This window comes from Poecilia reticulata, chromosome 8, assembly GCF_904066995.2.
Source record: "Poecilia reticulata chromosome 8, P_reticulata-male-v2, whole genome shotgun sequence".
Taxonomy (NCBI): domain Eukaryota; kingdom Metazoa; phylum Chordata; class Actinopteri; order Cyprinodontiformes; family Poeciliidae; genus Poecilia; species Poecilia reticulata.
In genome coordinates, this window is record NC_088837.1 from 22,270,409 (window position 1) to 22,291,114 (window position 20,706).

A 20,706-nucleotide genomic window follows, 5' to 3' on the forward strand; every position below is an offset into this window, starting at 1 on the left:
AGATTCTTTATTTTAAGTGGAATTTTCGTTCAAATTAAAGTTGTGCGATTTGACAATAAATTTGCTTAATGAAAACATGGCAATTTTGAAAAACAAAATGAAAAAAAAGGTGCAAAACTGCATCACATGATCAACAACCAGATGTTACCACTGGCGGAAATGACAAAGAAGATGACAGGAAGTGGTAGGAGGATGACGCCTTATTAACTGATTAATCTTATTCATCTATGCATTTCTATTTTAATAGAAACACAGCAATTTTCTTTTTAGTTTAGTAAAATGTTAACAAAGTTTGTAACAGAAATGCAGGTAGTGTCTTCCTACATCTTTCTTATGCAGCATGAAGAAGTGAATCCTAAGTTTCAATTTATGTCCAGGCATATTTACTGGCAATTATTGCATTTTATTGTCACAAATATTATAAAAATCACATTTTCATTTCCAGAAAATGTATCCTAATAACTTAATATAATTTTCAATTTCAACAATAGTGTGAATTTAATTCAAACCTCTTGAAATGAATCATTGTGATGCCATAACATACACTGTTTAAGTTTTTAGAAACTTGGTTTAGGGGAAATGCTTTATGATTAAACGCATACAAAGCAAAAAAAAAACCAAAACTTGTACATTCATCCTAAATTATAAATTATTTGTATGCCATAATCCTGAAATCAGGAGATGGAATTCACATCTTTTGGATTGGAAAACATTATAAATCCATTTCTTTATCACTTTTAAGAAGCAGAAACATTTAACAAGGGAAAGTTTAACCAAAACATCAAGGAAGTGACAAAAGAAGCACAGCACTTGAAGCCCTGCAGACCTCACTGGTCACAATTAAGGTCATTAGAAACAAAAACTGGGCCAAACGTTTCATTTATGGGACAGTTTTGAGGCCAAACACGATGCGGACCAAAAATAACTCAAAGATCGATCACACATGTACTTAAAACAAACCCGCTTCCAAATCACTTATCTTTTTTGGAATATATTCATAAAAATAGCTGGTTTTGTAAAAAAGAAGAACATATAAACTACAGATAAATATGGAGGAAGAGGGTTTTGGAACGGCCTATTCAAAGTCTGAACTTGAGATACCATAAATAAGCTGTTTATTCTTAAAAACTCAAATTAAAACAACTCTCAAAAGACGAGTTGAGGGAGTTTTTCTCACAGCGGTCCAGTTTGTTCTGAGAAACTGTTGAATGTATTTAGCATTTGAAAGCTAAATTGGACGAATCTTTGACGAAGTTTTTCTGTAACATTTGTTATTTCGTAAAAAGCTGCTGGCTGAATTTTGGTGCAACAGTCGGAGTCGAACTAAAACTCGATCATGTGGAAATTATTTTATGAGCTCTTCATGTTGCGGCGCGAGTGAAAACATTTTCCAAGTGGCTTGAAAAGCTCATCCATTTCGACAACTCAGCCCCGATAAGACGGGTTATTTTGCACATGACAGGATCCATCAATAACGAGCGGCTTCGATACGGTCATTACCATCATTTCACTGCCAGCAGCTATTTGACACTCCGACCAGAGGTACTTTTCCTGCCGAGGAAAACGAACGCCTGAGAGGAGAGACCTGCATGAATGACAACAACATAACGCGATGTAAGGAGGTTATTGAGATGCATGCTGGGTAAAGACGGATGAGAAGGCGCCGCCTGCAAAACAGCGAATAAAAACCAGGCGAATGCATACAGATTTCAAGTTATGCTAAACGGACACATCCAGTTTGTTACTCCTGGGTAAACACACACTCTGGACGACACACACACACACACACTGATGTTTATTTAGCGTCTGTGCTGAGGATTTCCAGGACATCGGAGGCCAACCGTGAACATGACCGGTTATGGTCTTTGATCAGCGCCAGTGAGACAGAAAGCATGATGGGATGGAAACACAAGATGACTGCACACCTAACAAACAGCACTTAAAGATGCCCACTCGTCTCTGTTACTGCTGCCTGCAGTAATGCAATCAAATCAAGATGAGGAAATACCAAAACATGCACACAATTCTGCATGTTCGGAAAGCAATTAAGGCGTTTATTATGCAGTAATATCTAATTTAACTGAGCTATTTGTGGAAGTCCAGACCACAGGAAGATTATCCTCTGCAGATAGAGGACGCCTGGGTGAAGGTGGAGGAAAAGGATCAATTTATGTTTGCTCACGATTCAATATCTGCCATCCAGCTAATATTATTGCTCCAGTTTCACAGCCTGGTTTGCTCTCAGTCGATACCGACACAAATCTTCAACGCTTCTTTACTCTTAGATCAGATTTTCTTCATGTAGGGGCTTGCAGAGGTTTCCATGCATATTGAACTTGTGTCACAACCACAAAGTTTGTTGTACTTTATGACGATATAAAAAGAGCTGCAAGCTTTAAAAATATTTTACTTTTTTTTTTTTTAATCTGGAAAGTTTGGCAGGAGGTTTACCAGCTTTGCACATATTTTTAGTGGGTCAAATCCAGTCAGATTGGATGGAAAGAGTCAATTTTTAACTCTTGTTCCAGTTTTCAATTTTAGATTTATGTCTTTGAGCTTTGACTGGGCCATTCCAACACATGAATGTAATTAGATCAACTCCACTGTAGCTGAAAATGACCGTCTGTCCTCCAATATTTTTCTGATTATTTGTCCATCCATCTTCTCTGTGCCTGCAGGATGATGCTGCCACCTCCATGTGTCACTTTATGTCAAAGTTTAAGCACCTTCTCCATATATTTGCAGCAGAAAGTTATTTTTACGACTTTCTACCACTCTTCCATAAATGGCAGCAGATGTTTCATATTTTTATCCTTTTTCTCTCACTTCACATTCACCTGCACATTTTGTGTTGAGGGTTTTGTTAATTTCTTTTTCTTCTACAAACTCTGAACACACATTATGTGCATGTCTGGCTCTTGTGATGATCACAGTAACAATTAGGAGTTCATAATGGCACCATAATTGATTAATCATCAACGAAAGGCAGATTTACTGACTCAGGGCTGATCGTAATGTGCAGTTTCCAAACCACAGAATCACATCCGTCCTCGTTCACCAACAGGGAGCGAGAGCAGCTCGTCTTTTTAGACGATTACTGTGGTTAGCTGAAGTGTCGCAGTGAGAAGGACGGAGCGAAGGAAACGGATAAACATCTTTTCTCCCATTAAAGCTGATAACCGAACGATCTCATCTTCACTCTGACGACGCTTCAAACGCAGCTTTCTGTTCTCATCGTTTTCAAGAGAATGATCAATAAAGTAACTCAATACGACAAAACGAATGAGCTACAGTGCAGCTAAACACAAAATACATCGGAAAACCAAACCTTAGACATTAAATGAAGAGCTAAATGTTGTCTCCCTGTCCCGTCTGCTGAGTTTGATTCAGTTTTTGTAACTGAACACAGTCTAGGGAATACAGCCGTTCAGCAAAGGAAAGAAAGACTTTGAATCCATGTCAGCTCCTGCCGGTAAACGATAAACGACTTCCTGTTATTCAACATTAGATCAAGAATGGCAAGGAGGGTTCTTTAAACTGTGTCCAAAATCCATTTTCCTCCTCAGGATGATTAAATTATGGATAAAGCCAAAAACAGCTTTGTTGTCATCGCTGAGTTTCAATTGGATGAGACGCCGTGTTTCCATCAAAATGGATGAAAAACAAAAATAAAACAGCCCTTATGAGGAGTATCCACCTGTTGGCTCGTTTTTACCCTTTTTGTTGCTTTTACGGATCAATTATGAGCAATAAAATCAGATATTTTGACAGAAAAATATCAGTCTAAATGTCAATAAAATTGAAAAAATATGTAACATAACATAAGTTGATGGACGACGGATTTGTAGAAGCAATAAAAAGAGTAAAATGTTATTTTTGTACAAGACTTTTCTGAAAACACATAATATCTGACATACAACTAAACCCCTTAATGTCATCACATATTGGTTGCACCAATATGTGCAACAGGGAATTATTTGTATTTTTATCAACATAAAAATAAATAAGAGGAATTGGGGATGGAAATGTTTCACATACTGCTCATGGTGTTAAACGCTGAAGGCTAAATAACATCAGGTTGGAATATTTGTGCCAAAACATTTTCTTTTCTACCGTGAGCAGGCATTTGGAGCGTTTCCTTCATCGTCTCCAGCTCATCTTTCACAGCCGCCGTTGCTCTGTCGGGAACCTGCTGCACGGCTCTCTGAAGGTCTGGCTTCAACATGCGTCGCTTTTCATTTCACTTTCACTACGAGAGGAAAAAATAGCTCCTTACAATGCATGATAAATAGGAAGGAAACATCTGGGCTTCAGAGTATCTTCAGTGTATCTTTGCCAGGGTCAAACATGATACAGGTTTAATGACGCAAAGAGCAAAACCGATCCAAACAGTCAATCACTTCTGCTTGGCGCTGGTTCACTTCCTGATTGCATGAGTGAGACAAACAGAGCACAGGTTAGCACCACTTTGAAACATCTGAGAAAATATGTAAGTTTTCAAGCTGCGTCTGTATAAAACACAGATGTTGCAGACAAAGAGAAGCCTTAAACACAGTATGACCCCAGCATTATGTTTTAACCACTCAGTCATTCCTTATCTTCCTGCTGCTGAGGTGACAGATTCAGTCACTGTGACGCAGCACGTTTTAGGGAACCTTAGCAGTGCTGAGAAACGGCACCACATGTTTTTAGCAGACGTCCAGGCGAAGATTAGCACACCTGTTACACATCTAAAAACTGGAGTTATTGCTGCTATTCAGCACAGAGGATGGCATGCGTTCAGTCTTCACAAATCATGTCCAGTGTTCATGCTGAAGGCAAAACCTGCACAGGAATATGCAGATTCCAGTGAGTACGCCGTCTATACTTTGTTTTATCTAACTCTGGTGTTTCCTCTGCCTTTTGTCTCTAAAATAAATACCCTCGGTCCAGCATGATGCACTTATAAGTGACCTGCTATGCTTCCTTATATGCTATGCTTCCTTTTTTTGTTCTAAATCTTTTTTAGATAATATTTCAGTTTGTGTAGTTTGTGCTCCTGTCAGAATGAGCTGTTTTACGGCGTCCTGTCACTTTAAATCCACAGTGGCACACCCACTAGAAGGAAAGAAGTGCACCCAATATAAACCTTTCATTCTATTGGCTGAGGGGTTGCCAGGCGACAGTACTTTCTTTGTTCCAAGTGCGAGCAGAGAATGATTCGCAAGCGAGTAGCGAGGTTTGCGAGCGAAGGTTTGATCTGAGCAGAGACAAGTTTTGAGCACTTGGAGAACGGTTTGAGAAAACACAGTGAATATTTGACAGAGAGCAAAAGTTTAGAGGACACGAATTCAAAGTTTTGAGAAGAAAGACATAAAATCCTGCTTTCAAACTGAAAATGTGTGCTCTCAAATTAAGGCGGGAAAAGTCCTCCATATCACACCAGCCGTTCTGGATCTCAGCTCTGGTTGCTAGGTGATGGTCTGGGCTTCACTGGGGTTGCTAGGCAACGGGTAGTTCCTACTGATTTGTGACGTTACATTCTGGGAGGTTTATGAAACGGCTCATTTTCCAGACACAAAGAACAGAAACTTTGTGCGCTGCTAAAAACCAGCAGCGCGATTTTTTTCTCAGTGTTCTGAGAAGCACAAAAGAAGTATAAAAAAGTGAAAACTGTGAATTCTGAATAATAGTTTGGAGTTCCTAAGGGGAGAAAATATACAGTATTTACCCCTTAAGAGCCATTTTAAAGACCTTGCTTCAGTTTTTCTACCAAGGTGTCATAATATTTCCCTGAATTGCTGCTCTGCTTGTCTCCCAGGACGTCCAGCTGGACAAGTTCTGAACAAATGCTCGAGCTTCAGCTGAGAAAAAAAGATCACAACTAATTATATGAGCCATATGCTTTACCTCAGCATACATTAACTCACAGCTTCCTTCATTAAATGAATTACGATGATCTATACAGAGAATAAGGAGCCCTAATTCCCGCTTTTCTTACATCCACGTGTTCCTTGGCTTGTGGAGTAAACGGCTCCCTCAGGATCCATGTTCATAGAGCCAGATCTTTCCATTTAAGTTATTGGAAACTTTTCCAAAATCCAGCACAGAGTCCAAATCAAAGACTTTTCATCTTGCAGTTTTTCTCTTTGTTCTCAGCCATAAACCTCCAGCGCTCTTAATGAGGCAGACATGTAACAGGTTAAAAAGATTATAATAAATCACATGAAGAGAAGACGTTTCAAAGCAACTATTAGGAATTAATATCAACAAAGGTTTGTATGAAAATGTTGTGTTTATCTATTGAAACCATCTATTTACATCTTTGGCAAGAACTGATAAACACCAGATGAATTTACATGATGTTTTGCTAACATTTTATATGAATAAACTGTAATAATGACCAACAAACATCCATAATCAAAAACACTGGAGTCTAAAACCAAAGTAGGAAAGTTGAAAGTACAGACGACCCATATATTTTTCCTCAATAAAAATCCTTGTAAAATATTTCCTTTTTGCTTTTTCAGCAATAAATTATACATACAATGTTACAATGAAACAAAGCAGGATGAACTCATTATTTTAGATTGTAAAAAGAGTAAATCTTGTTAGAAATGTTCAATAAATGTTGCCAGAATCCGTTTTTTGAGGAATGAAGTTGAAGAAAGTTTGTGACCTGACTTCCTTGAAAACAAAAACATTACTAATTAAAGAAAAACACTTTGTCTTGCACCTAAATCTTTTTATTTATTTAATTCATAAGAGATATTTAATGAAACAACAAAAAACATCAAGCTTCATGAGCTCCATTTGCTGGACGATTACATTTCTACGATTTTTAACTGCATTTTTGGGCCCAAACAAAATGGTCCCAAGGACTATTAAGAGTCCCCACACCACACTTTGGCACCTGATCTAAAATATAAGGGTGATTAAATTTTAGCATTCAGTCTTTATCAGTCAGAAAAATCACCTGGACTGTTTAGTTACAGCTGAACTCAGTGAAATCTCATCTTGGTACCTCGCCGAAATTCACCGACCTCATAAGAGTGACGCATTTCTTCACCTTTGAAGGGATCTGCATAAGGTGGATTTACACACCTGTTTTCATGGCACATCTGGATCCCGGGATTGGCACCGTGACCCAGAAACTTTGACAATATGGTGTGTCAAACTGATGGCAGTAAAATTTATGAGATGATTTATCTACTCCTCATTCTTTAACTTAAAAAAATGCAGTTATTACAGGAGTGAGACTTTTCACATAAATCAGGAAGACAGCGTGCACGCTTCTGAAAAAAGGCACAAAATTTTTACATTTCTTCATTGTGGCTCGTCTTTTGACAAATTTTCTTCTGCCTCTATCTGCACCGCTCTCTTCTGTCAACTTTCCCACTTTACTTTTGTTTTCTTTGCCTTGTTATTAACCTCTGTGTTGTTTTGGGGGTCTCGGCGTGTTGTTGCGTCTTGTTTTACTTCCCCTGCTTGTCTGCCTGTGTAATTGCCCTGATTGTTCCCACCTGTGTTCTGTCAGCCCCGTTTTGCTTTTTCTCTTCTCCTCGATGCTCCAGCCCTGAAATCCCTGCGTGACACGTAGAGGAACCCTGCAAACGGACATGTTTGACATTAACGGCTTTCTTTCATTTCAGCGTTTCTTTCTCTGTTTTACAAAGTTAATTAAAGTCTTTTGTTCCTTTTTTTTCTCCAGGAACAAAAGACGTCTTGCAGTTGGGTCATCTCTGTAACCATGGTTATTATTGTTAACTAAAACTAACAAAACAATGAAAACTGAAATTGAGAAAACGTTTTTGCCAACTGAAATAAAAAACAGCAATTAATAGGGAGAAACTACGACTCACTGGAAATATAGTGAGTATGTATAAAACTAAAACATGCTGAAATTATAGTTTTTATTTATGAACCAATGTCAGTTATCACCAAATTACGGTAATCCGTTTTCCTCCTGGTGGCGCTTGTGCTAGTCTGAAAAATGGCGACGAAAAAGTTGGGAGAAAACATGCGAGTCAGGTTGTTGTAAAGTGAATTAGACAAACAACAAAACACAATGACATAAAACCACACTATAATGAAAACCCCAACACTATTATTGTCGTGATGATTTAATTAAATGGACCCAATTGCAGCAGGCAGGATAAGTAATGAGAAAATTTAACAAAAATACAAGAATCCATCTTACAAAAATGAGAAAGTCCAGGTTAGCAGAAAATATCAAAAGAAAAATCCAGCAGGAGATAAAGAGGAGATAACAGAGGAAACGGGGAGGAGAGAGGAGACGAACCGGCAAGGAGTGACCGACAATGAAGTGCTTAAATACTGGGAGACTGACTGCTGGAACCTGGGCTAATGAGCTAACTGACTGCAGGTGTGAGAGGCAGAGAGTACACAGGTGAACAGGCAAAAAACACAAACACCAAAGAATAACTGGACTAAAGGAACCTAATAAAACTACAACAGAAAATAACCACAACTTGAATCACTAGGGAAGAACAGAAGTGAAAAACAAGACAGAGCTTGAGAAAAAAAAACTAAGGAACACCAAAAATGACCAAAATCAAACTCAAACAACCCCAGATCCTAACAATTGTCCCAATTGGCCGATTTCAGAAGAAGACGTGGCTCTGGTTCTGCAGGAGGTTTCTTCTTGTTACAAGGCGTTTATTTTTCTCTCTACTGAGAACTGAGGCAAATATTTAAAAACTCTGAAAAATAATAATGATTAAACCTGGATTTAAGTTAATAAACTATTACCTCTGACTTTTGTCACAGTCAGGACCCAGAAAACATTTGGCATGTGAGGTAACAGCAAGCTTATGATGACAGGCATGGACAACAGTGGGTATGAAGTGTCTAATGCACTGCGCTACACTTCACTGAGCATGGAAATAGTCTCATATCACAGGGCTAAAAGAAGCTAAAGAGAGAGAAAGCTGCTCTGCTTCCTCCAGCTGACACAGCTGGCCGACCTCAGCGTGAAGCCGCTGTGAAGATCTGATTAAACGGTTTGGGAGGTATGAAAATGGCCAGGCGCAGAGCTACAAATCCAAAACCATAAAGGTGCCTGGGAAGAGGCGCGCTCACCGCGTGTTGTCTGTCTCTATTCCTGTTCGTCATGCTCTCTCAGAGCGACTCGCTTTACAAGAAAACCCACAAAACACCTTCTGGCTTTGTAAATGTGAGGAATAATTTAAACAGTTTTGTTTATGATTTTAAAAAAAGGACGGAACAGACAATACATCCTGAAGAAGCTCCGGTCAGTCAGTGTAATCTCTTCTGCTGCCATAACAGCCAGAAAATACAAAAAAAATAAAAAGTCTCAACACTGGAAAAATGAGGCTGGTTCAGTTTCTTCAAAGAAGGACCATTCTGAGCTGCTACACAGACTGCTACAGGAGACCCTTCCTACTGACAGCAAGCAGCGTTAGATAATTTCAATTTCCCTCTGACATCAATACTTCTTTTAAATTAGAATTGCCTCATAATTTCAATGGGAATTAGTCAAGAATTTGACTAAATTGCAAAACCCCAAAATCTTATCAATTATTTTTGTCTGGGTTCGATTGCAAATATCTCAGTACACATGAAATGAGACTAACTTAAAAGTAGCTTTGTAGCAAGACATAGAGGCTTTTTTAAAGTAAATAACTCCTTAATACTGATGAAAAAGTAGCAGATAAATTGTCTTATAAAATGGAGAAATGTCTTGTTATAAGTTCATTTACCTGCCAAAGGAACTGGGACTTTATTTTAATCAATATTAAGGGATTATTTACTTAAAACAAGCTCCTATATTTAAAATGTTACTTGTAAAATAGTTTTTGTCTTATTTCAATATGTTTGCACTAGAAACTAGATAAAAAATAGGAAACTCCAAAGCTTTAAATTAGTTTATTTATGAGTCACCCTGAGCTCAGTTGGTGCCATTTGAACTCTTTCCAGGTGCAAATTAATGAATTAACAGTAGTAAGAAATAAAAATTTGTGATTTCAGTCACAACAGATCCTAAAGCAGCATGTTGCTTTTTCAAATCATTCAGATTACCTAATATTATCAGACAGGTTTTACTGAAATAATGTATCTATTTCACAGGTTTGGCAGAAATCTTTCTTATTTTTTCATTTAAATTATGAGTTAAGGATGGGAATGGCACATCCAAGCAGCCAGGTTTTTGGCTGATACTAAAATATAATAACCTGAGACATTTTTTTTATTTAAAATTAACATATTGATATACACAAAGGTTTTGCAGGAAAATTATTTGGAAGAACAAAAATTATATAGCATATATCTTCTCTCAAATACAGTTTACTGCATCATAAGCAACTAAGCATCAATCAACCATCCAAAACATGTCAAATTTGAGGCCCATGGGCAAATATTAAGTCCAATCAATGCAGTTTTACTGCCAAATTATATCAATGAGTCCCTCCAGTTTCTGGAGATTTATCGTAGAAATTCACACAAAATCAACAACTTTTTTGCACTAATCAATAATTGGGAGTTTATTGCAGATTTTTCTCAAAATTTGTCAAAGACTTTACTTGTACTAAACATTTGACTCAGCCTTAATTGATACAGCGAGTAATAAAAAGTCATATTTGCTGAATAATTAAGTGCACAAATTAGTACCATAAACACTTTGACTTTTATTACAAAATAATTACAAAAGTATCACAAAATCCTGGAGGAACTGAAACGATGTTAAATAATATTAATTAATTATCAGAACTTATTGATATTTTAACAGTTTGAACAGGTTTTACCAATACATTCTGGCATAACCGGCCCTTTAAGAGCTTTCAGGATCTTGATTTGGTTCAAAAGGAAAATGAGTTTGGCACCAAACAAACAATAAACAAACAATAAACAACAATAAACAACAATAAACAAACAATAAAAATATATTATCTCTGTAAAAATACAGCACTATACTGAGCCAATCTACTACGTTAAACCTCGATAAAACATTATATTTGATTATTTTCTAAAAAAGAAAATATTGATCCACTCACTTTGGTTTCTTGTTCCACAGATTTATATGTGACAGAAATGAAAACATAAAGAAACCTAAAAGGACACAAACAGGTTTTCATGCTAACGTTGAAGCAGAACTGCAGCTGCTAAATGGATCCAGATGAGAGACTCTTCATGATGCAGCTCCAAAAGCAGATGAGTCATCACAACCATTGTGTAGCCATCACCTGAATATTAATTAGCATTTGGGATAATAATGATTAATTTAGCAGTTTGGGCATGACCACTTCAGAGCGCTGTTTGTCACCCTGCTGCACATGTGCAGAGGGATCGTTTCCGAACAGACAGGTTGAGTCCTGGGGGATTTTACGGAGCGGTCCTGAGTCGGTTCACTGTATTTACCATGAACCAGCACACCGAACACGCCCATTCCTGCTAAAACCAGACAGAAAAACTCCAAGAGTAAGCAGGTGCACCGTTACATTTCAGGAGTTAAAGAAAAAACCGTCTGGTCCTGTTTTTGTCTTTACATGGCTGGACCCCCTGCTGTCGCCATGTGGGGCAGCAGCAGCATGAAAACTGCAGGCTGTAAAACAGGTGACCCCTCGCAGCATACCTGGCAACCAGAAACCCACAGGAACAGGGCACAGCTTGTATTTACACAGGTGAAAGTTTAGACATCTGAAACAAACAGCATCTCTTTCAACAAGACGTTTCATATCTTGTTTAGGTTTTTGTGGCTGCATTGAGAAAGCATCAGCTGGTAATTCGGTATTTAACGGAGCTGCTTAGCGATTCAGTAACGGTAAAAAGGAAGATTGAGGTTCAGGAAACCTTCATTTTCCTGAGAAGAGTTTATCTGTATAATCCACAGACTGCTCTGTGGCTTATCTAGATGTAGTAAGAGCAGATAAAACACGAGCTGCAGAGATTAGGCTGAAGCTGCAGTGATAACGTCTTTAGCTAGTAATAAAATCTAGCCTCCTGTCTTTAATGGTTCACTGTTCATCCTCAACCGTAGGACAGATAAACAACTAAATGATTATCTAAATACCTGGGACGTACCTGTTCGGAAACTGTTGAAATGTCAATTAATTCTTAAAATGTAATATTATTGGACGTCTGTTCAGTTCCTCCAGGATTTTGTGATACTTTTGTGATTATTTTGTAATAAAAGGCAAAGTGTTTATGGTTCTAATTTGTGCACTTATTTATGACGGTAAATGCGACTTTTTATTACTCGCTGTATCAATTAATGCTGAGGCAGATCTTTAGTACAAGTAAGAAAGTCTTTGATAAATTTGAGAAAAATCTGCAATAAACTCCCAATCATATATTAGTGCAAAAACGTTGATTTTGTGTGAATTTCCACTATAATTCTCAAGAAACTGGAGGGTCTGATTGATATAATTTGGCAGTAAACAGATAAAAACTGCACTGATTTGACTGAAAACTTAATATTTAAGCACATTAGTGTTTAGTCTAAAATCTAGAGGGCCACATAAAAAGCTATGGCGGGCCGGATTTGGCCCACGGACCTCGAGTTCTCATTATATAAACCTGATGGTTAAATGTCACAACTCTAGCTAATTATCTGACCCCAAAAATGTCAACGTAGATGAAAAAAATGATTTCTCTTAATATGCTTTCTGGGTTTTCCATCCATCCATTTTCTTATACCCTTGTCCCTTAATGGGGTTGGGAGGGTTGCTGGTGCCCATTTCCAGCTAACGTTTCAGGCAAGAGGTGGGGTCACCCTGGACAGGTTGCCAGTCTGTTGCAGGGCAACACAGAGACACACAAACACGCACACACTCGCACCTGGTGGCAATTTAGACATACCAATTAACCTAACAGTCATGTTTTTGGACTGTGGGAGGAAGCCGGAGTACCTGGAGAAAGCCCACCATGCACAGGGAGAACATGCAAACTCCATGCAGAAAGACCGGGGCCGGGAATCGAACCCAGAACCTTCTTGCTGCAAGGTAACAGCTCTACCAACTGTGCCACTGTGCAGCCCTTCTGGGTTTTCTCATATTGCTAATTTACTATCATATCTTAGAGAAACAAATTCGTCTAACTGATCTAAATCCACATTGTTTTCTGTCTAATGGCTTATAAACTCTTTCTTCCCAATCAATTGTGCTGCTGCAATGCGATATGTGCATAGAAGGTGCATGTAACCCACCTGGAGCTTTGTCAGTGCTCATCTGTTTATCCATATCATGATGTATTGACCTCATACTCTAAAGGCAGTTTTCCATATTTGGTTGTCTGTTGGATATGTTTCCTTCCCATCTGATACACTGACGTCAGAATCAAGAGAAATGTTTATATCTGATTTATTTTTCGTGACATTACAAGAAAACCATATTGATAGAAATGCCAAAAAACATGATCCAAAATTATTTGAACATGTTGGCATAAATAACTTGTTTTTTTTCTATTTACTAAAAAATGCTGTTTGTGATACGCCAAAACTCATAATTACATCTTTTGTTATATTTTTCACCTGCTGGGTTGATGACGCGTTTTGGTCCATTCTGTGCTGGAAGCGATAGAGTAAACACAAAACCTTTACCCGAGTATTTGTTTATCACATTGCAGTTGACTGGTGTAATTTTAGATAATGCCACATGGTGTCACTGTTGGCTGTAATAAAAAAAAAAACAAACAAACAAACAAACCAAAAAAAAAAAACAGTAAAGTGAATCTGGATCGCTTCCCACACACTCACACAAAAATAAGAGTGCAGTGGAACAGCGCCGGATCCGAACACAACTTCTGAAGGACCTAATTTGTGCCCTCAACATTTCTCTGCGGAAGACTGAATCATTTTTATGAGCAAAACTAACAAAGGCTCTAACAGGTGATCGTTACCTTAACGAGCTAAAACTAAACAGTTTTTATCCGCAGAATGCCTTGACAGAGCAGACGCTGGAGACTCTTTAAATGCTAACGGATCTCTGCGCCAGTTGTACGAAGCCCGGATCGGACACAGAGCCATAAAAGTTCTTACCGGATCACACAGTCCGACCGAAGGAAGCAGCAGCAAAACACCAGCTCTGATAGCCAACTCTGTCCTCCTCTTCTGTTTGGTCCTCCTCATCTCAATTTGAAAAGGCTTAACAATCGCTGTTTTGGCTATAACTGTAATTGGATAATTAGACGTAATTTACCCAGAATGCATTGCAGCCTGAACAACATGGTTCATGTGACATTTGATTTAATTAAAAATATTTAAATAACAAACATATATTATTTAAATATTATTTTTAAAATATTACATTTTTAAATATTTAATATTTCGTTTCAATATTTCATATTTAAATATTTTATTTAAATATCGTCACATGAAAAACTAAACAGACTACAGTATTATTACTGTGTTGTTTTTACATCCAAATAAATATTTCTCAAATAAAGTCTAATCTTGGATCCTTTAGAGGAGGATGGAAGCAGAGGGAGAATCGATGAGTCGGAGCTTGAAGGCATTCAGGTCTCTACGGTGAAAGCTAATCGCCATGTGGCAGCTGCACCGGGAGGCTGCTCCCTCTGCTGATAATCTGCATGAAGACAGATGTCAACATCAGGAAGATTGTTTGAAAAGGAAATTAGGACGGGTCTGAAGCAGGTAGAAACTGTTTCCCTGGTGACACCAGCTGTTGTATACCACGTCTTGGATCGATATCCATCAGCGTTGTGTTTTCTTGAATGGAAAAACTAATCAACAACTAACACGATTACACTTCCTGAATGTGTGTTAGTGGTTTTAGAGTGCTTTTCCCCAAATTAGTATCATTTTGAAACAAAAATAAACACATAAAAATGGTGAAGCAGCTGGTTTTAGCGTGGATTAAACTTCAGCAAAACATCAGAGGAGTTTCCACAGAGAGAGATTTTACTACATTTGATCAACATTGAAAAATCACTAAGAGGAATTTCACAGTTTTACACTTAAAACAAGTTACCATATATTTCTGTGCACATTTACTCTAGAATCAGAGAACAACATTTCTGTCACTAAAACTTTGGCGATCATGACAAAAGGAGCCATTTCTGACTCAGCTGAGTCGACCCCTGGTGGTAGAAAACGGTCCTGCATGCTCCCGGAAGGAAAACGAAAACACATTCTTGGTATTTGCTCTATGAAAAAAAGATATATGAATAATTCATAATCTTAAGGTCGGGAACACCTGCACATGTTTTGTTGAGAAATCAGTTTGTGTTCAGCCACTTCTGCAGAAAGGTTTTGAGGCGATATATGTGGCGCACTAAGTGGACAGGTGTTTCCAATGCTCCCTCCATTTACATCCAGAAACATTGAAAACATACTTTAGCATAATGAGGTCCAGCAGAGCAATGCCACGGTCTTCAGTGATCAAGAAGAAATGTTTTCTCTTTGCAGTCACTGTCTGATTTTGTGTCAGTTGTTGTTCCTTTTGTGTTTCACTGAGATCATTTCATGTCTCATTTTGAGTGAACTGTGTCTTTTTGTGGTCGTTTTGCATCTGCTGTTGGTTGTTTTCGAACTTAATTGTAGATTTTTTTTTCTCTTTGAGGATAATTATGCTCAACTTTGATCGTTTCTAGTCAGATGTTGCCCATGTTGATTCAGTTTTACATCACATTTGTTTTATCTTACGTCTTAATTTCTGCGTTTTCTTTAGTTCCTTTCATTACAGTTTCTCTTTATTTCATGATGTACAGTATTAACATTTTGTGCTGCGTTTTTCTTGGTGATCTTTTAAACTTTTTATTGAAAATGCATGAGTTAGACCAGGTTAAAGTAGTGCAAAACTGTGAAGTGGAAGAAAAATGAAACTTAAAAATAAAAATCACATGTAAATGAATTCCTCCAGGGTTAACGTTTCAGCACTTCATCTCTCAGGACATTTTGGCTCAGTTTTTTATACCAAACAGCTAAAACTGGACGGGGAGAGCCTGTCAACACCAATTTTTAAGTCTCCACAAAGATTCTCAATTTGATTCAGGTCTTGGCCACTTTAACACATGAACATACTTTGATCAAACCAATCCATTGTAGCTCTGGTTGTATGTTTGGGGTCACTGTCCAGATGGAACGGGAACTTTTAGCTCCGTCTCAAGTCTTTTGCAGCCTTTAAGATGATTTCTTCCAGGTTTTAAACTGAATTTAGCTCCATCCATCTTCCTCGCCCCTTCTGAGGAAAATCTTTCCCATAGCATGATTCTGCCAACATCAATTTACGCATCACTAGCTTTCTGCCACACATAGCGTTTGGTATGTAGGCCAAAAACATCTATTTTTGTTAAACCTGAGCCGCACACTTTCTCTGCTGTACACTTAACCACTTCTGATGTCTTTTACTCAGCAATTGCTGGGTTGCAGATGACGTAGCACCAACATCACCCAATGCAGGTGGAGGTCAGGAAGTAAGTGCAGTTTGTTTACTTTTGTTGATCCAGCATCAAAACGCTTAAAGTTTGTGTCGTATGTGGTTCTAATAGAGAGAAAGATAAATGGTATTCTGTGAAGGTAGTTGGTCACAAAGAAGATAATTTTTAAAAAACTTAGCAAAAAAAGAGGAGAAAAGTGGATCAACAATCTGCAGCTGAAAACAGGAGGTGCAGAAACTAACAATGCCAGAGTTTGCAGCACTTTCTAACATTTGCATCGTTTAAATTATATTTTCAGATATTTTATTGGACAGTTACTTAGAAAGACAAGGTAAGGTAACATGATATTTTTGCGCCCTAGCTTGGTTGAACCGTGTTTTAATGGGTTTCTGTGGATCGCTGCGAATGTTTGACCTACATTGTAGAAAAGCAGAATGACTCAACATTAACATCCAACTCCAGCATGAATTTGGGTTTACAGAAGCTAAATTAATTATTTACCAGGAGATCCAAGCTCATAGAAATAACACTGGTTAGCTTGTTGTTAGCGATAACATTGTTATCGTAGACTAATTACTTAAAAAAGCACAACTCACTACTCACCTGGACAGAAACAAGTCGGCAGCCATTTAATGCTTCTTTTGATCCTAAATTTGACCAAACCTGAAACTAAATGATTGTTTGCTTCTGGACTTTTGAAAACTTTCTTCTGGCTCGTCGTATAACATGAGGTCTGTGGCATCAGACGAACCCTCCCTAAACCCTCTCAATGCCGGGTAAATCAGAATACAAATGCATGCCACACTTTTCAGATTTTCATTTGTATTACCTCACTTCACCTTATGCAGTACTTTGTGTTAGTCTGTCAATTGAAAATAAAAATATATTATAAAACAAAGTCGGGAAATGGAAAATGAAAACGTTGAAGCCGGGCTTCGTGTGTGTGTGTGTGTGTGTGTGTGTGTGTGTGTGTGTGTGTGTGTTTTAACTGAGGGAGCCCTGGCTCCTTGACCTTTGACCTGCTGGATCCTCTCACTAATCTGTGTGAAATTATTCCAAACAAGACAAGATCTTCACCTTCAACATGATCCACTGATGTAATATAAAGATTGTCTATAATATAAGCAAATAAAAAGGGATCAACTTCGATTTAAATGATATTCCAGTCGGTGTGATCGAAGCTAGTTACTGCTACTGTTGCAATAGGGCCGAGCTAATGTGGGGGGATCAGGTTCTGCTGCAGAACCATCAGGAGGAGTGATAAACCGGAGGCTGGACGTGACTCTCTCCTCTCCGCTCCTCCGCAGTGCACTTGCAGCTGAGCAGCTCTCCGGACAGGACCGTCTCTTCCTCCTCCTCCTCCTCCACCTCCTCTCCTTTATATCACTTCTGCGTGTGCCGCTGGCCAGAGTAACAGCGGCGCTGCTGGGAGGCTGCGGAGTCTCTTCCATCCGACTCCACGGTGCGGAGGTTTCCCGGACAGACGCGCGACGGTGCGGACTCTTAATCCCAATCCGACAACAATCCGTGCCTCTGGAATTAAGATGAGCGCTTCTGCCGCACGGCTCTCCTCCACATAGCGCCGCATTTCCCTGCTCCAGATCCGTTTCATGCGACTCCTGCGTACGAAGAAGGATGACTGCTACCTTACCGCTGGTGATTCTGTGCGCCTTGGTGAGTCGTGGCTTTCCCTGACTTCTGCGGGACTTAGTTATTTAGAAATGCGTGTTATTTTACGCGTTTCCTGTAAAATACACGCAGCGGTAACGCGTTAATAAACTTATTACTGAAGTTTCGCTTGAAAGTTTCCCTGCTCGGGTGTTAATTGAGGGCAAATCCTGCAGGTGTCTCATGCAGGTTAATGTTCTGCGCCAAGGTAATGTCACATTAACACACTCCAGCCTTTCTGCTGCGTTTTATCCTGCTGCTGGGATTTCCCAGAGAACTGGGGATTCTTTGAAGCTACTGTCATTTCAGTGGATTTTGATTCCAAAATAGATGCACTCAGCAAGAGCATGGGACGTTTTCAAGTTTTCTGCATAAAAACCCGGGTTATAATCAAGAAAGTTAACAATGAAGCATATGGGGGGCTCTCTGCTATGTTCACATTCACAGCAGCTGGTCTAATTGGGCTGCAAGGCTCAGTCATCATGCAAACAGCCCTGGATGTGAGGGGACACTCTGTTATGACAGCTGGCGCAAGAGAGTCACAGCAGTCGCTGCACTTTGGTAGAATTAAATTTAGAAATAAACTCACAAATTGGCCATGAAATTGACAAGAGGACAAACGAAGCACATCGCAGCTGTGTTGCTTTGTGGCTTAATGGTGGCTCCAATTTTTATTTACCCAACTTGACCTAAATGTGTTTCAGCTGAGTGAAAAATCCAGGACTAAGCTTTTTTTTTTTTTTTGTGGTCAGGTGGAATGCATGTATGGTGTTTAAAATAAAATAAAATAAAAATAAAAACCCGAGACTCGTGCAGAAGATGACGATGAGCTGATGGGGAATGACGAGGAAAAGAAGAGCAGAGAAAACGGGAGAGCAGGAATGAGAGAGAGGCAGGAGGGGAGATGCTGGCTGCTTGGTACATCTGTTTCTGAATGAAAGCAGAGAGAGGAGGGGAGCGACCAATGAGAGGCAGGGAAAAAAAGATGTCTCAGCATATGTGAATTAGCTGGAAATGAGGTTTTACTTATTACATAATAAAAGCCACAGGACATGAAAGTGATGCAGGATAATCATATTTTTTTTCTTCTGAAGAAGAAACTGGTTGCAAATTCTTGTCATTTAACTTCAGTTCTTGTGCCAGTGAGTTAAACGGTAAATATGTCAGAAGGGAAAATGAGAAACAAGAGCAGACCGGGAGAAGTAAGAAGCAGAAGTAAGTCATATCAGACAAGATCAGAGCCTGCGACAGTTTTAAATTAAACGGTGTATTACAGCAGTTACCTGTCAGAAGAAATATGCACGTTTATTTAGGCCTGTCGCCATAAAAGATTTTGCTGGACGATAAATTGTTCCAAAAGTGATTGTAGTTTTGAGACCATTTCTAAGTAATGTAATGGCAAAATAATAATGGAAGAAGTAAAATGAATTTTTAAGTCTTTCTAATAAAACTGTCTTTGCACCAAACTGCAGTTTTTGGTTGAAAGAGAGAAAAGAAGAGATAAATCATGCCAATGGAAATGACTGAGTTTGCTTTGATCTATCATGCAATTAATTAATCTATTGATTATTGTGACAGGTCTACGTATTTTTATCTCAAGTGCTTGAGTTATATCTATGGAGAGAGAATTAGTTTAATATGTTTGAGTCAGGAAACACTGGAGAGTGACGGAGAAGCAGCGCTGCTTTTAATGAACACTGCCCAGAAACAGTGAAGCTGAAGTGTTTGCGTTAATCACAAGCAGAGAGAGGCTGCGTCTAGCTCTCACCTTTGGACGTTAAGTAGGACGGGCATGTGGGTAATGTTGTGCATACATGACTTTATGGCTCCTGCCCGGCCTGCCTGCGTTTCAGGTTCGCTATTAGAGCTGATGTGCCTTTAGGGGAGCTATTAAGCCAGGTTACATGGCAGGTTAGTGCAAAGTCTTTCCAATACAGGCAGGCACAATGATTTATGGTGAACCTTTTTAGAACAGGTTATCCACCTGGCAGTAATCTATTCCACCAGTTTGCCTGTTTGGTGTAATACGTCTGTCTCTACTCTGCCAGGCGACGTTAGCGCTGGCGTCCAAGACGGAGCGGGCGCTGAACGTTGAATGCGACTCTGGCCAGTTCACCACCAGCGGGGAATGCTGCATGGAGTGTCCACCTGGAGAGGGCGTGGTGAAGGAATGTGGCGCCGCTCAGACTGTCTGCGCTCAGTGTTTGGACAGTGAGTAATGATTTCTCATGGTTTGCACCTCTTTTGTACATGCATGTGCATCGAACTCATCAGACTCAATACGCGTGACTATCGTTTTCAGGCATGTCAGCAATAAACCTCCTCATTGGCAAGTCCTGACAGATTGATTTGTAAATGCTAGGTCATCACTGGCTACTGCTTTTGTGCCAATGGGGAATCGATAATGAGGGAAACCACCTCAGAGTCCCGCACAGGGATGGTGGATTGAGACAAATCCAGCCTTCATTCTTATTGTCAAGATGATATCCGTGTTAAAAAACAGACAAATGTAGCTGCATGGGGGGATTTTTCTGCCGTAACTCGAAAGCACACATTTTCAGTTTGAAAGCAGGATTTCATGTCTCTCTTCTCAAAACTTGTACTCCAAACTTCTGCTCTCTTTCAAACGTTCACTCTGCTTCCTCAAACTTTCTCCTCACATCCAAAACTTGTCTCTGCTCAGAT

At 39.0% G+C, this 20,706-nt stretch overlaps 1 protein-coding gene across 1 annotated transcript in view; it reads left to right on the top strand.

Annotated features, from left to right (window-relative positions):
* The first annotated feature begins 17,574 nt into the window (after positions 1-17,574).
* Positions 17,575-20,706, top strand: part of ngfra (nerve growth factor receptor a (TNFR superfamily, member 16)) — a 40,116-nt gene continuing 36,984 nt past the window's right edge. The window contains exons 1-2 of the mRNA XM_008416290.3: positions 17,575-18,027; positions 20,070-20,232. Coding sequence (XP_008414512.1) covers positions 17,989-18,027; positions 20,070-20,232 — 202 coding nt within the window. The 5' untranslated portion in view covers positions 17,575-17,988. The remainder of the gene's footprint in view (positions 18,028-20,069; positions 20,233-20,706) is intronic.